This window comes from Pleuronectes platessa, chromosome 15 (genome assembly GCF_947347685.1).
Source record: "Pleuronectes platessa chromosome 15, fPlePla1.1, whole genome shotgun sequence".
Classification (NCBI taxonomy): domain Eukaryota; kingdom Metazoa; phylum Chordata; class Actinopteri; order Pleuronectiformes; family Pleuronectidae; genus Pleuronectes; species Pleuronectes platessa.
In genome coordinates this window covers 16,585,468-16,602,049 of record NC_070640.1, presented here as the reverse complement: position 1 = coordinate 16,602,049, position 16,582 = coordinate 16,585,468, and the positions used below count along the sequence as shown (strand labels likewise).

General features: G+C 42.6%; 1 protein-coding gene across 1 annotated transcript; it reads right to left on the bottom strand.

Annotated features, from left to right (window-relative positions):
- Nucleotides 1–4,306: 4,306 nt before the first annotated feature.
- LOC128457059 (protocadherin-10-like) lies at nucleotides 4,307–8,792 on the bottom strand. Its single transcript, XM_053441573.1, has 4 exons — nucleotides 6,261–8,792; nucleotides 5,140–5,201; nucleotides 4,943–5,055; nucleotides 4,307–4,578 (listed from the first exon to the last, which is right to left on the bottom strand). The coding sequence occupies exons 1-4, from the start codon at nucleotides 8,790–8,792 to the stop codon at nucleotides 4,307–4,309; spliced, it is 2,979 nt and encodes a 992-aa protein (XP_053297548.1).
- Nucleotides 8,793–16,582: the final 7,790 nt, after the last annotated feature.

Sequence of the window (16,582 nt, the reverse complement as noted above, 5' to 3'; positions counted from 1 at the left end):
AAATACAATCGGGATTTCCAAAACTGACACCATTCACACCCACAAATGGACTGTTTCTGCAGATGCCGAACTATCTGTGAGGTAAAGGCGGCCTCTTGTGGAAATAACAGGGAAAGTCTTCTGCTCAGAGCTTTGGAGGCTGTGGGTTGCTGATTGAAAAAAAGAGTGAGCTATAGAGAAATAAATCAACACAGACGGGGCTCTGAATAGATTTTCCCATGGCACCCACTCAGGACATATGCTGGGCCTCTGCACCCACAGCACAAGGGACACTGTATGGCCGCTAAGCCTGGCTATTTCTGGTACAGCATGTGATACAGTCAAAGATAAGTCTTGGCATCACTATCTGTAATTATTGGCAGGATATGGCCATGGGTATATCTCGATTTTTTTATTAATTCCTGGCTATCGCTAAAAATGACAGAGAAATGACTTTGACTGTATCCATCCAGCCTGCTCGTCAGAGAGGTGGAAATAAATCGTAGACTGGCTGCTGGCGCTCAGTTCTTTCAGCATGAAGTAGTTCACTGGAGCAGCCGGGCCCAAGCCCAAGATTAACCCAGTGGTCTGCAATTAATCAGTTAGAGGTGAAAGATCTTGGGGATAATCTCCTCAGCAGTAGTTTGAAACCCTGAGTTTACTGAGCAGAATTTAACGAACAGAGGTTAAATGACGAGCTGAACCTTACGTCATAAACCAGTGGTTATAACAAACTCTTCTCCGCCACAAGGTGCATAAACACTGGTGTCCATGCAATGTAGTGAGGGTATGCATGGTCTCTTGCTTTCAATTTCTAGATCAAGAAAGAGGGATTATTGATCTATTACTCTGCCTGATTCTATCCTGCCAGGGTGAAGGGGCCTAACGCCTCTGACCCCTGCGGAGTCAGATCTCAATGTCAGCATCGGTGCACAAAATGAATTTACAAGGAGCTTTTATATATCTGCATGTTTTCTATACGCACAATGTTTGTGCTCCTGCCACATTTTCCTCATTATTCTTAATGTCTGGAGAATCCATTTGATCTTAAAAATCTGTGGGACGCTAGTGAGTGTGAAAAGTTTGAAAGACCAAGGAGGTTATATTTTCAGGCCAGTCCATTTGTATGTAAATAAGCAAGATCACGCAAAATCTCCTAGACAGATTTCAACAAAACCTGGATGGGATATCGATTCAGGTAAGAAGCTTCTATTTTTGCTGTTGCTCCAGATAAGGGGCGGAACCAGGATTTTTATTATCTTTCTCTTTCTTTAATATTGGACAGTTTTCTACACTTTCATTGATCTCTAAGATATAAATGCATGGATCTTGATGTAACAATCTGGGATGTTGAGGGGACTGATATGTATCAGTGTGAGCCATTTGGTGCAGATCAAATACAAATTTTGCTTACAGTGCCTTGCATAAGTATTCACCCCCCTTGGACTTTTTCCCATTATGTACTGTTACTAACTGGAATTCAAATAGACTTAAATAAACTTTTTCCCGTTTGATCAACAAAACATGCATAGTACTTTGGAGGTGCAAAATAAATTTTATTGTGACACAAACAATAATGAGAACAAAAAAGTTGACATCTGTTGGGTGCATAAGTATTCACCCCCCTGTGTCAATACTTGGTAGAACCCCCTTTCGCTGCAATTACAGCTGCAAGTCTTTTGGGGTATGTCTCTACCAGCTTTGCACATCTAGAGATGGAAAGGTTTGTCCATTCTTCTTGGCAAAAAAGATGAAGCTCAGTCAGATTGGATGGAGACCGTCTGTGAAACGCAATCTTCAAGTCTTGCCATAGATTCTCTATTGGATTGAGGTCTGGGCTTTGACTGGGCCTTTTTAAGACATTAACATTCTTTAATCCAAACCATTCCTTTGTAGCTCTGGCTGTATGTTTAGGGTCATTGTCCTGCTGGAAGATGAACTTCCGCCCCAGTCTCAAGTCTTTTGCAGACTGCATCAGATTTTCTTCAAGGATTTCCCTGTATTTGGCTCCATCCATCTTTCCCTCTATTCTGACCAGTTTCCCTGTACCTGCTGAAGAGAAGCATCCCCACAGCATGATGCTACCACCACCATGTTTCACTGTTGGGATGGTGTGCTCAGGGTGATGGGCAGTGTTGGGTTTTCGCCACACATAGCGTTTTGCATTGAGGCCAAAAAGTTCAATTTTGGTCTCATCTGACCAGAGCACCTTCTTCCACATGTTTGCTGTGTCTCCCACATGGCTTCTGGCAAACTCCAAACAGGATTTTTTATGGATCCCTTTCAACAATGGCTTTCTTCTTGCCACTCTTCCATAAAGGCCAGATTTGTGGAGTAGACGACTAATAGTTGTCCTGTGGACAGATTCTCCCACCTCAGCTGTGGATCTCTGCAACTCCTCCAGAGTAACCATGGGCCTCCTGGTTGCTTCTCTGATTCATTTTCTCCTTGTCCGACTCTTCAGTTTGGGTGGACGGCCTCCTCTTGGTAGGTTTGCGGTTGTGCCATATTCTTTCCATTTTCTTATGATGGATTTTATGGTGCTCAGAGAGATGTTCAAAGCTCTGGATATTTTTTTATAACCTAACCCTGCTTCATATTTCTCCACAACTTTATCCCTGACCTGTTTGGTGAGCTCCTTGGTCTTCATGATGCTGTTTGTTCAGTAATGATCTCCAACAAACTCTGAGTCCGTCACAGAACAGGTGTATTTATACTGAGATTAAATTGCAGACAGGTGGACCCTATTTACTAATTATGTGACTTGCAAATGTGACTTGTGAATGCAATTGGTCGCACCAGATCTTTGTTAGGGGTTTCACAGTAAAGGGGGTGAATACATATGCACTCAACACTTTTCAGATTTTTATTTGTAAATAATTGTGAAATCCATTTAATATTTCCCCCCACTTCCAAATGATGCACTATTTTGTGTTGGTCCATTACATAAACTCACGATGAAATACATTTTAATCTGTGGTTATACCATGACAAAATGTAGAAAAGTCCAAAGGGGGTGAATACTTATGCAAGGCACTGTACATGTTGTTTCATAAAGGGACTGTTAATGAAAGTTCTAGTTCATGTGACCTTGAGGACTCTGTCCATCCAGCAGTTGTTTCAGAACAACAAGAGTAAAAGTGTGGCTGTGTTGTCAAATGAATGAATGATTTGAGAACAGACACAAAACATCTATACAGCGACAGGCTCAAGGATAGATTTTATTCATATTTACACAGAGTAATTATTGGATTAACTTCGTGGTCATGTGTAGACATACAAATCACACCACGCTGATAAACACAAATCTGACATGTGTTTTTGAAATGTTGATCAATAAATCGAATTGGCCAAGAGGTGTGTTGTTGCGAACATGACAAGGAACGCACACACACATACACACACTCTCTCACACACACAGCATCAATCAACGAAAGGAAACAAGATGTACAGGATGTACAGGTTGCATTACACCACCTATTTAAATGTTAAATATATATATCTTCAATGCATTTGTTGTTGTATGTTTCCTCCGCAATTTATACATTTCTACTCCAACAACATTCCATTACATTTCTTCTCTTTTCAATTCCTTTGAGTAATTTTTTGTATTTTGCCTGGATTGCATTCACATTTATTAATGTCAGTGAATGCAGCCAAGCATGATGATGACTGAAAATAAACTGATGAGACGCCTCCACCTATAGCACAGCGTGATCTGCTCATGGATAACAGTGGCCACAAAGATTCTGTTTCGTTAAGTGATTGATTTTTTTTTCTTTCTTTCGTTAAATACAGATTTCTTGATAGAAACATCTACTCTGAAGGCTAAAAAATATAGAAACTTTATTGCTAGCATAGTTGGTTCACGACTGACGCACGGAATCGCATACTCAGTACTGCTGTCCCTACAGAACACAAAGGCGTGTCTACATAACAGTAACTGGTATATGCATAACCTTTGTGTTTTCGGCAAAAAATGATTAACCTTTTTTGAAACAAACATTCACCATTCTCCTCACTGAGAAGCAGCAGCTTCCAAACGGATCAAATCACATTTACCAGAGGTCACTGCTGCTGCTGGGGAGGAAAAAATAAACTTTCTCCGAGTGTTCCACTTCACTGCCCACATTGCTCTGCAGTCCGTCTTTGCTCGCGGAATAGACCTATTTTATTTAAGTATCATACTTGTTGCTAGGAGCGGTATTAAATTCAACATGGGGGGAAAGGAGAAGCAAAGTCTGTCCGCCTCCACATTTGTGCTTAGTATTCAAACTTGTTTTATGGGATATGTGTGGCACGCGGAACACACAGAAGAGTTAGTGCATCATTTAAAGATGGGATTGCTTATAAGACCGTCATCCTGGTCGAAAGATTGTTCATAGTTTGAGATGAATCTCTTTTTCTTCCCAAACGTGGAGAAGGTGTTGTACATGTCCAGGTCGCCTCTGGGGGGCAGCTTGAGGGTGCTGTAGCCGGACGTGGTGCCGGGGATGTACACGTTGTGCTGGTAGTCAGGCGGGTCCGAGTGAGGCTGGGTGTACTTGGGAGTCCACGAGTAGTTTGGCACTGCCTCCTCCTGGAGTGATATCTTGCAGTCTGTAAAATGCACATAAATTACAGTGTTTTTTTTTTCATTTTTTACCAGAGGATTATTTCAGCTAAGAGCTCATATTTGCATACAGTATACTTGATCTGAATAAGGTGGTTTTAAAGGCATCGTCTTGATTTCAGCCTTTTCTCACAAAAAAAAAGCTAAATAAAAACCCTCTTGCAGGGGCTTAACTAATCCTCATGTTGATGCATTAAAATCCCCCCAATTTCGGGGCATGGTTTTATCTGCTTTTCGGTTTACCGTTTTATATTTCAGACTAAATCCTTAAGCACAGGCACACAGACGACTTTCATCTTCTCTTTCATGTGAACAATAATGGGCCCAGATTGGGCGCTTGCCACCACCTACCTTTCATATGGTTTCCCCAGGTCAGGTACTGCGGCGCCACGGAGCAGGAGAACCCGTCAGCATCGTATTTTTGCTGGCGTGAAAGAGTACCCTCCATATTTGCTGAACTATACCTGGAAAGATAAGGAGGGTAAATAAGTAGTGTGTAATGTGTGTGCATCTGAGCAGTGGTGTCTGGCTGAACTGTAGGCGCTCACCTCTTGTACGCTGAGTTGCGTTGGTTCTTGGTCCATGTCCAGTCCTTGTTCGAATACTTCAGCTGCAAATGAAAGAAGAAAAACAAAATTAATTGCAAGTTATTGAGTGAATAAGTGCCACAGAAAGAAATTTTAGAAAGACAATTTTTTGTGAAGAAAAACATGAGGAGGGAAAGCCAGAGTTCTGTAATTAAAACATTTGGCAGGTCGACACTTTATTTACATTGCCAAATTAAACAATGTATAGGCTGTCTAATGTGAGGTTGTGATGGCTGAGAAGATTAAGTCAAACAAACAAAACAGGTTTCGTTTATATGTCAAATGTGAATTTAGAAATGAATGGATGGATACTAGAGCATAAATACTATAGCAGAGTTAAAGATCGAGAAACTGCTTCAGGCCTGTGATACAAATCTTTAGCTCTTTTTACTTTTATCCCAGAGGCACCTGCTATGTCAATGTCACACAACCTGACACACTGTGATAATCTGCCCCGCCTGCAGGGTATGATGCTACAAGACGGGGGCCGAGGTTGATTGTGGACTGGAGGAAAAAACCTACAAGCCTGTGTTGTAATATCCTGCCTGTGATATTCATCTGATTACTCTTCGCACATTTGACCGTCTATCCCTTCATACAAAACAAATGAAAAACAAATGATTGCAGAGTTGGCCACAATAAAAAGTGGAGGAGTGGTCTTTATAAATTCCACTCTTATTGCGTTCATTATAAACAACCAGTCTGTTCCTGGTCTCTCACACCCACTTTTCCACCCACCTCTCTCCCCCATTTGTCTAAGCTCACCCTAACTGAGGCAGAGGGCTGCACAGATTGAATCTGGTTCTGCTATAGAGGTTTCTTCTTTTATGGATTTTCCTCTCTCAGTGGTGTTCTCACGTTTTGGGAACTGTTCAGTTACTGCATTTATATAATGTGTATTGTGATTTGGTACTATATGTAAATCAAATGGAATTAGATCTGTATATTGGGCCATTTGCCCCTATAATGAACATTAAATGTCTACCTCAAGTGAGAGCAGGACTCCTATAGACATGAGGTGGTGATTTAATTTAATTTTAAAATTAACTTTGCTTATATGATTTTCTACTCCTTTATATTACCTCGTTCGGGGTTGCTGCTCTGTTGTTGGTCAGCTCATTACGGTCCAGTGCGCTCCAGCCAGAGGTCAGATAGTCCGTGCTCTTGGCATTATTCTGTTGCATTGACATCACCGGACTGCATGGCTTGAGGAACATAAAGTCGCTTCTGGACGATTCCGGCGTGAGACACATTTTGTAGCAGTAGACCTGCGGCAGCGCGCCGTTGCTGTTGGCCTCTGCGCAGCCGGACGCGCCGGCGGACATGCGAACGTTCAAGTTGGTCTTTTTGAACACTTCCGTGGTGGTGGATGTCTCCGAGCGAGAGCAGCAGCAGCAGCAGCAGTCAGGGATGGAGGGGAAGTTGGACTCTCTGTCGGAGGGCCTGCCCTTCAGCCTGCGCACTGCAACCAGGACAATAATAGCCACTAGAAATGTGAAGGAGATTGCGCCCAGAGACACGATTAAGTACAGGGAGAAGTGGGAGCTGTGATGGGGGATTAGTGACAGGTCATCCAAATCGGGTCGTGAATCTGGCAGCCTGTCAACTACTGACAGGATGATGGAAACTGTGGCCGAGAGGGCCGGCTGACCATTGTCCTTCACCAGAATGACCAGTCTGTGCCTGGTGGGGTCTTTCTCCATCAGCGGCCGTATCGTCCTGATCTCGCCTGTGTACAGAGCAACGCTGAACAAGCTCGGGTCTGTCGCCTGGAGCATCTGGTAGAAAAGACGCGCGTTCTGGCCCGCGTCTGCGTCCGCCGCTCTGATCTTGGTGACGAGGTAACCCGGGTCAACTGATCTGGGCACCGCCTCTTCGGATGCTGTGCCATTTGGCCCAACCGGTGCCACAATCACAGGCGGATTGTCGTTTTGATCCAAAATAAAGACGTTCACTGACACGTTGCTGCTCAGAGGTGGGAACCCTGCGTCCTGCGCTTGAACTGAGATCTGAAAGTTTTTAAGTTGCTCGTGGTCGAAGGATCGCAGCGCGTAAATGTTCCCGTTGTCGGAGTTCACGGACACATATGTGGACACCGGCATCCCCTGAATGTCACCTTCCAGAATAGAATAAGAGAGATACGCATTTTGACCAGAATCTGGATCCTGTGCGGCCACAGAGCAGATGGATGCGCCTGGCGCGTTATTCTCAGTAAGATACACAGTATACGAAGGCTGTTTGAACTGAGGTGTGTTATCATTCACATCAGACACCTGGACCAGAATAGTTTTCCGAGTGAACAGAGGTGGAGAGCCCATGTCCCGCGCGGTGAGAGTGATGTTAAACTCCTCGACCGACTCTCTGTCCAGAAAATCACTTGTCACTAGTGTGTAGTAGTTCTTGAAGGAGGAGTGGAGCTGAAATGGGACCTGATTGGGAATCTCACAGTCCACGTTCCCATTTTCACCCGAGTCTTTGTCCGTCACGCTGATGACGGCGATCACTGTCCCCGGGGGCGCGTCCTCCTGCACAGGTGTGGAGACAGATGTCAGGATCACCTCTGGGAGGTTGTCGTTCTTATCCAGGACGTTCACCAGCACTTTGCAGTGGACCGCCACAGCGGAGGGCCCTTTATCTTTAGCCTGGACGTAAATCTCATGCATCCTGGCCTTTTCATAATCTATCACTCCTTTGACTTTTATTTCTCCCGTGCGAGAGTCCACGCTGAAGAGCTGGCGCACTTTGATGGGAGCGTGGCCACTGAACGAATAGGTGATGTCAGCATTGGGACCCTCGTCCAAGTCGGACGCGTTGAGTTTTATGACAACTGTGCCTTTGGGCGCGTTTTCGGCCAGGCGCACTCGATAGAACGACTGATCAAACACAGGCGCGTTATCATTCGCGTCCAGGACTGTGATGTCAATTTGCGCAGTGCCGGATCTCTCCGGCGCGCCTCCGTCCACTGCTGTCAGGACCATCTGATGCGCGCTTTGCTGCTCTCTGTCCAGTGGGCTTTGCAGGACTAGTTCTGCAAATTTACTGCCATCACTGCGCGTCTGTATGTCCAATAGGAAATGCTCATTCACGCTCAGCAAATAGGTGCGGAGCGCGTTGGTCCCGATGTCCAAGTCCTGTGCGCTCTCGAGTGGGAAGCGGGATCCGGGCGCAGCAGACTCCGAGATGTCCAGATTAAACTCGGTCCACGGGAAACTGGGGGAGTTATCATTAACGTCCAAGATCTCCATCTCCACCCTGTAGAGCTCCAGAGGGTTTTCTATCACCACTTGCAAGTGGAAGGAACAGGACAAACTCTGCTCACATAGTTCTTCTCGGTCGATTCTTTCGTTGACGAACAAAACTCCATTTTCTAAATTCACCTCCACGTATTGCTTCTTGGCACCGGAGACTATTCGGAATCGGCGAGCGGACAGCTTGTCCAAATCCAAACCCAAGTCCTCTGCGATGTTGCCAACAAACGCGCCATGCTCCAGTTCCTCTGGGATGGGGTAACGAATCTGTCCCAGAACCGCGTCCAAGAAGCAAGTGAGCAGCGCAAAACGACACACTACATGCCATTCCCCATGCTGTCTCCTCTTCGCTCCTTGAGTGTCCATCTGGAGGCTGAGCCGCATCTCGCACCGTGGACTGAGTCTAAAGTGGAGAGTCACATGAAACGATCAAAGCAGAACTGCGCAAAATGCGGAGTGGAAGAGAGAGAAAAAAAACTTGACTTTGGTGTGACTGGAACAGCGACCGTCTGCCCGAGAGAGAAAAAAGAGAGGAGAGAGAAAGGGACGCGCAAGGGCTACCAGCCTATCTCAGATTAGTCTGTGTGTGTGTGCGTGTGTTTATTATTGGCCGTACTACTTCAATAGAGGGGAAACGACATCTGCTCTGATAATCTTTCCTGCCTATAGCACCGATCAAATTCATGTCACAGCCTCCAGGCTCTGGCCGCAGGTCAAACATCCCACATTCAGTTTTTTCAGAGGAGAGTTTCATCACTTTGAAATAATGTGCTCCAGTATGATCGCATACAAATAAACCCATCTGCACCAAATTCACTGTCAGTCACTTCTAAGATACAGTTTTATTTATAAAGCTTTGATACAATTTGATGGAAATTATGCTATTACAAAAATGTCTTAAAAAAGTCATAACGAGCTGCACTTTGCAAAGGAATCAATAGGTTATATTAATCCCTTAATTTATCTTATGTCACTAAATTGGATATTTCTAATCAGAGAAAGGGATGAGAGGAAGCCTTATCACGAACTAAGTATAAATAATGAAATATTAATCACAAGAGTCCTTTAGAATAATACATAGTCTGCATCAGAGCATTCTCGATCAAGAAAATAGAAGTCCATGTATTTACGATACAGCTATAGCAACTCTCTCAGATTTGACTCATTCAACTGTGCAATATTTATCTCATTCTGCAATTAGATGGCTAATGTGTAATCCTGTTTTCTGCTGGAACTGCATATATATTCTGTTTACACTTTATACATAATTTTTACTCTATTTATATTTGTATATTTCCTTGCATTATTATTACATGTGTACTTATTTATTACTTTAAGTGACGTCTATTTTTTGACAGTCCTCTTTGCTGCTGCACCACAGCCAACATTTCACAATTTGGGACTAATAAAGGATTATTTTATCATTTTATATCAAAATCGATTACTCTATATAAATGAGAATGAAGTCTTAGTGACACTGAGTATGCAAGTTGTAAAATTGTCGTGAAGCCACTATTCACTAACATTAGCACCTTTCTGAGGATTGCTCCTGTTTAAAACAGCCTATTCAACATATTTCAGTGTATTATTACTCAAACCAAGCAATTGTATTTATTTACCGTGCACTTCTATGCACATTGAACCCACTTGCTCTGACAAACCCATGCAGTTCCACGGCTGAAAACGGAAAACACAATCTGTCTGCAGGAAGGAAAACTGCAGCAGATGGTGAGGTTTTCCATGGGCTCATGCTCTTTTTAATTAATGGAATGGAGATTAGAGGGCATTCTCCCTGGATCATTAGTGAACAGAGGAATTAAGACATTTTGTGAGGAATAATCCCAGGGCTATCCATGTGATGCACATGTGGTTTTCTCTCGCTGGTCATATTGACCTGCTTTTCACAGCCTAAGTGCATGGCATCACTTACGCACTGCAGGAACTGAGTAGCTGGGATAAGGGGACACAACCACCACATTTAGGGATCAAAAATACAAAAGAGATTATCTCCCTGTCACTCGCACACACACACACGCACACACACGCACACACACTGTCTCTTTCACTCAAGGGCAAAAGTAGAATATCAATCCCTTTGTCTTTAACTACTTCCCAGTTTTAAAACCGTGGGATTAGAGTAGGTTAGCCTATATTCTTCAGCTTTTAACACTTAAGCGGTTTTAGTCGGGAAAGATTTTGTCCATTCCGCTCAAATAGTAAAATGCCTGTCGTGTAAGATGGTCTGAGTGCACCTAATTATTGAAACAAAAAAACCCTGCAAAACAATGCAGATGTTGTGCACCATGTGCCACGAAGAGCCAAAAGCAAATTGAGATGTCTCGACATGATTGACTGCTGTTGTTATTCTCCAATTTGTCTTACCACATGCACCAAGACGTATAGTCTCCTAATGAGGTGTTATGGTGTGGATGTGCTAAATAGAGACCTAATAATATGGGAGGATTTACCACACAGTTTGAAATTTTGACAGTCTGGCACAAACAAGAGAAAGGCAGTGAAACAGATGCAAACCTGCTGTGAGAGTATGCGTGCAGCTCTCTTAATAAGTGTGGTTAAAAATAAAGTGATAGTTTGAGTTTATCAAATGCATAAGAACACATAACATTAGCAGGAGTAAGGATTTTGGCTGCAGTTTGGATATTCCATCTGTAAACATAGATTTGTATTAATAAATTAAATAAGTTGTCTGCAAAAATCTATTAGGATATGACCTCATGTGCATGGTTGAGTGGTGGTTGTGTTCATTAAAACAAGTCTCTGTTCACCAAGAAAATTAATTTACTCATTGTACCTACTCAGGGTACAGAAATATCAGTGAATGCCCAACAAAAACAAGAGGAGAGGAGAACTCCATCGTCCTTCTTATCAGCATGTTAATATTTGGGGTATTATCATTAATGTAAAACAAAGATTGTGTCCATGCTGTCATAAAGTGGCTTCACAGTGTTATGGGACTCCATCCTTCTCCCTGTCTCCGTAAATCTAGCAGCACATGGCTCTTCATGAGGTCATCACCTGCATTATTAAACAAGGCCCCTGTGTGGCATTTCTTTTTGAGCACTTGACACGAAAGAGGGACAGGTGAGCACAAGAGTTGTTATTGGACCAGTCACCTGGAAACCTCCTGGCACCGACCGGTGGCACAGAAAAGCCTCCGGACTCATCAGCTCTGACTTCTTGTCTGGGCCAGACACAGTGGCAGGAAAGTGAAAAGCGCCGGAAAAAAGAGCCTCTTTACTCTCTTACACCTTTTTTCCATTTCAGACTGAGGGAGAAACTGGCACTCGGCTCGATGTGCACTTTGTAGTTGGCTGTTAACAGCGTAGCCATATGTGAGGTTCACAGACGTGAGCTGTTGGTAACATATGGTAATGTCACGAGTTGTCTTGGCCTGTCAGATTTATGCATTCTTGACTGATTGATTGCCTGTAATGATTTCTTAATAGCGCTGTCTCTTATAAAGCTTCAACAATTACAGAAGCACTTTCTGTTAAAGCCCCGTTTATAAAGGCTTTACAAACATTTACCTTCTAGGAAATACATTTGTTCACAAAATCCCTTCATTAACGACGGTCAACATTTACAGCTTCAGAGAAGAGATTTTATGGACCAGGCTGCTGTTTGAATCCTTTATTAATAATTTCTTAACACTCTGTTTTGCAGATGACTGAATGTGACAACCAGATGACCCTTAACTGACATTTCTATCATTTGTAACGGCAGAATTAATGGTTTATTAAACAGTTGGAGCCATTGCCCCTTAATGATTTACCAACATTTATAACTGCTGACGTGATGGTTTATTATAATGCAAGGATTATTTTTAATGGCCGAGTTGCATTTATAACTGATGACTCGTGGCTTTATCTCTGCCCAGGAAGCCACAAAGTCAGCGTTTATATTGATGTTACTGTGAGTCATTAATAAAGGATTAATGGTTCAAATCACAAATGTATAGTCATGAATGCTAGTATGTCAGTTATAAAGTTTATCAATTTCAGTCACAGGCTGTTATAAAGGGTAAGAGTTCCTTCAGTAATACATCATATCAGCATTGTACATGTTAATTAAACGGATTCTGCTCCAGGGATCCTGAAGCCATTTGTTCAGACGATAAGCGTTCAGACCGTCCAAGTGACGTTTCCTCCTGATGAGGGACATACAAAGCAAATGTTGGAGGAGCTTCTATTACCTGACAATCCAAATGTGGATCTTATTTAGGGATTATAATTGATTTTCAAAGCATAACTTAATGTTCCATTAACTATTATTAAGGACATTCATTCCAAAAGGGTTTATAAAGGATACCTTAATAAAACTAGAATGTCATCCAGAAGAGCTCCGGCAAAGCCTAACAGACCCCTTAAAAGCACATTTAAATTTCTCACACTTATAAATATCAGTCACCTGAACATACCTGGGATTTTTTATTAAGATCCATGAATTAGAAGAAATCTATGAAAATGGGAATCTTCATCTTAACATTATAACAATTTTAGGGATCCGCCCTATGATCTGAATCTGCGCCAACATTTCATGGGTTCTTCATTGGGTTGTGCTCCACCCCTGCACAAAATGTCATTTAAATAGGTTAAGTCGATTTTGGGTAATCCTGCTAAGTATCAAACAGCAAACGCAGCCAAATTGTAACTGTTATCAAAGTACAGTGTTAAACCTCACAAACAGTGTCTTATCATGTGTCTATGTATGAATTCATAAGGTCATATCTTGATTTATGCAAAAAGTTCCAGAATGATTTCAACCAAGATCAGTTTAAAGGGCGTGGTATGGGTCAAGAGCGAACCTATTACATTTTGGTGTGGATCCGTATAAATAGTTTTTCACTTTCTTTCACATTGCAAGATTGGTCGTTTTACAATATTTACAATATCTCTCTGCAAATAATTCATGGTTCTTAAGGGGACTGATATTTATGAGTGTGGGCAGTTTAGCACAGATCCCCCCAATAATCTAGATATAGTGAATTTTAATGTGGTTTCATAACTGAACTTGTTGGAGATATGCACTCTCTATGCACTTCTAGTTATCTTTGGGGTTTAAAGACACTGCAGGCTGTTGAATTTACTCTAACGATCAAGTTGCACACTTTTGTTTTTTACCACCATATCCATCCACCCTTACCTCACTGTATGGGTTCCAGTTACAGATAAGTATTTCATAGAAACCATTATAGAAATGGCCCCCATGCACACATCAGTACCAGACTATGAGGACATTTCTGCCTGGATATGAAATAAATTGGCTCAGAAAACACAGACTCACAGATCACAGAGCAATTCAGGTCAGCCCGCTATATGGAAAGACAAAACAATTACCCCACCGACAAGCAGATGTCTCTGTGCCACAACATGCCAACACCACGCATCAGTAGAGAGACTGCTCAGTCTGCACAGCATGAGCATCTTTCCCAGGAGGACGGACTGGTAGACAGCCAATTTGAGGAGCTGCCTCACTCTAGCTAAGATCATTACTTTTCCAGGAACAGAGAGTCCGACAAGAGCGGAGATCTTGACTGCCTTCGAACTGCTGCGCTGACCTACCATAAAGCCTCAAACAAAATCGCAGTTGTCATTTTTTACCATTTGTGTTTGTCTGGAATTTGAAATGTTTCGAAATGATAGTTTAGCCTTTTATTAGAAAAATGCAGCACTGTCGTCTCACAGAAGATTTTGTGTTTGAATCTGATAGTCGACCAGAGTTTTCATGTTCATCTTGTGTCTGTGTGGGTTTGCTGCAGGTGCTCTGGTCTTCTCCCCGTAGACGTGAATAATGGATACAAATGGTAGTTTGTCTCTGTATGTCGGCCCTGTGATGGACTGGCAACCTTTCCAGGGGGCAGCCCGACACTCAGCTGGTATTGGTTCCAGCCCCCGCTGCAACCCTGCAAGTACGAGCGGTATTTATCAGATCTGTGCATCAACATATTTCTCAAGCAGCTTCTGTCTGCTGCACCCAGCTGCTCCACCTCCAGCCTGAATAACACCTAGGATTTATTTCTGTTGTGACGGTGTCAGTGCAGAGAACCTCCCGCTGTGTTCTGCATGTGTGAAAAGCAAACTCAGGGTAAACTCCACCAATACTTTGGGATTTCACTTGCAGGTCATGTCTGAAAACGGCTTCACTATTAGCTTTTATCCTTCTTAGTTTCTAAGTTCCAATGATCTTAAATACTCCCCCTTTTAACCTTAGCAAAGGTTGAATTGAGAGAGACATTTTTTGTTTTGTTGGCATATGAAACCGCTCTCATGTGCTCCTTACGTATAGCGTAGTGCTCGGCAAAGCAAGCAAGTCCCTGCCCGTCTCCATCCCTTGCCAAAGTAAGTGTCAGGGACTCATTGTGTTGATAAGCAGAACTATCATTTTGGGCATAAGAATATGAAAAAAACAAAAACATTAGTAGATAAACCAATCAATCAATTTAGTTTAAATAATATATTTTATATTTGAAAATGTCTTCTAAGAAATTTGGTGGAACCAGTTTGAATGGGTCTGATGGTGCTAATAAGTAATGTTCTGTAAATGTACTTGTGCTATGCTTTGGGCTGCTAGTAGAGGAGATGCTGGATCATTAGTCTAACAGCACATATTCCAACCAGTCAGTAAAGTTACTTCTGATCCACATTCAACCTCAGCCAGCAGCAGCAGCACAGGCCCAACACGGCAATCTTTAGAAAAGATACAGGTGAAGAACAGGCAGCAAGTACTAGTACAACCTGAGACAAACAGCTAGCATCAGATACAAGCAGATCCACCAAATGACCCAGCTGAGTGGCACCCAGTCTGAACAGGACTGTGGGCGGATATCTAAGAACTTAGCAGAATGTTGCTCGGGGCCCTAGGGAGGCTTTTGTTGCTCTGGTTGTTGCTGTGCTATGTGCAGGGCCTGTGAGAAAACGTTTTTAGACTTTTGACACTTTTTCACAGATGTCATTTCTTTGACACGATATAAGAAATGCAGGTATGAAATTAAGATTAATAATGAAATCCCTTTAGCTGCTTTAAGAGTAAAGTTGGTGGCTCACCACACATAATGGCTTAGAGATTAAAAAAAAAAAGATATACAACAATGTTTGTACGCCACTGAAGCATAAGCCTTGGATTCTCAAACATGTAATATTATATTCATGGTTTATTATTTCCCGCTGCATTAATGGTTCTGTGGCATCATGCAAGTGTACCTGGTAAATACAAAGCCTAATTTATTCTGTTCTATGTGCTTTTACAGAGGTTGTTTTACTTTCATAGAAATGCATCAATTTAAAACAACAACAACAATACCACTACTAGCATAACTACCACAAATAATATACCACTACTACTACTACCAATTATAATAAATAATTTTATTATATATTATTATTATTTTGCATATATCAAAAATTCTGCTGCAAAACAAACAAACAACAAAACAAAACATTGATTGAAACCACACCTGATTAGCTTCAACCAGCGCATGCAGCTAATCAGCTTGCTAGGTTTTGTTAGCCAGTCGTTGGCGGTAGTGCCTGGATTTGATATCACAGTGTGAAATGTAACCAACTATAACCAGAGTTAACTTCTGTAATTTCTTAGTGACACAGTGTTTGCAGGAGATGCAGCAGCACATGAGGATAGAGAAAATGAAGGCAACGGCAGCTAAGCTAATGCATTAGCGGCTAGCTAATCTCTCGGGTTCCCACAGGCTGCTCCCGCTGACTCACGGCCCTGGGCTGTTTTTGGACTAAACTGCAGCTTCACCCAGTGAGTTTCTACAACGCTTGGTTGGGACTCACAGTTATCGTCTCAGCAGCAGCTGGAGTGGACCCAGGCTTCACTGGAACTTAGTCAAACTAGCTGCGACATCGCTGTGCCTGCACCGTGTGACAGTTTTTTTCCATAATGTTCCCACAGTTTCAGCGAGGACAGGCGAGTGCTGCTTCACACGTGGAAACAGCCGCTCCTGAGACAAAGGCACTTACCCCCACCTGAATTAATGAGTGGAGGGAGTTTAGACACCATCCCCAGGCCTTCAGGTGCTTTAATGGTGAGTGAAGTGTGTTTACTTGTTTGGTGAACCAGTGGTTTGCCGGGCATTCACAGCGCGTTTGGCTATTTATTCCGATTTTCGATTCTTT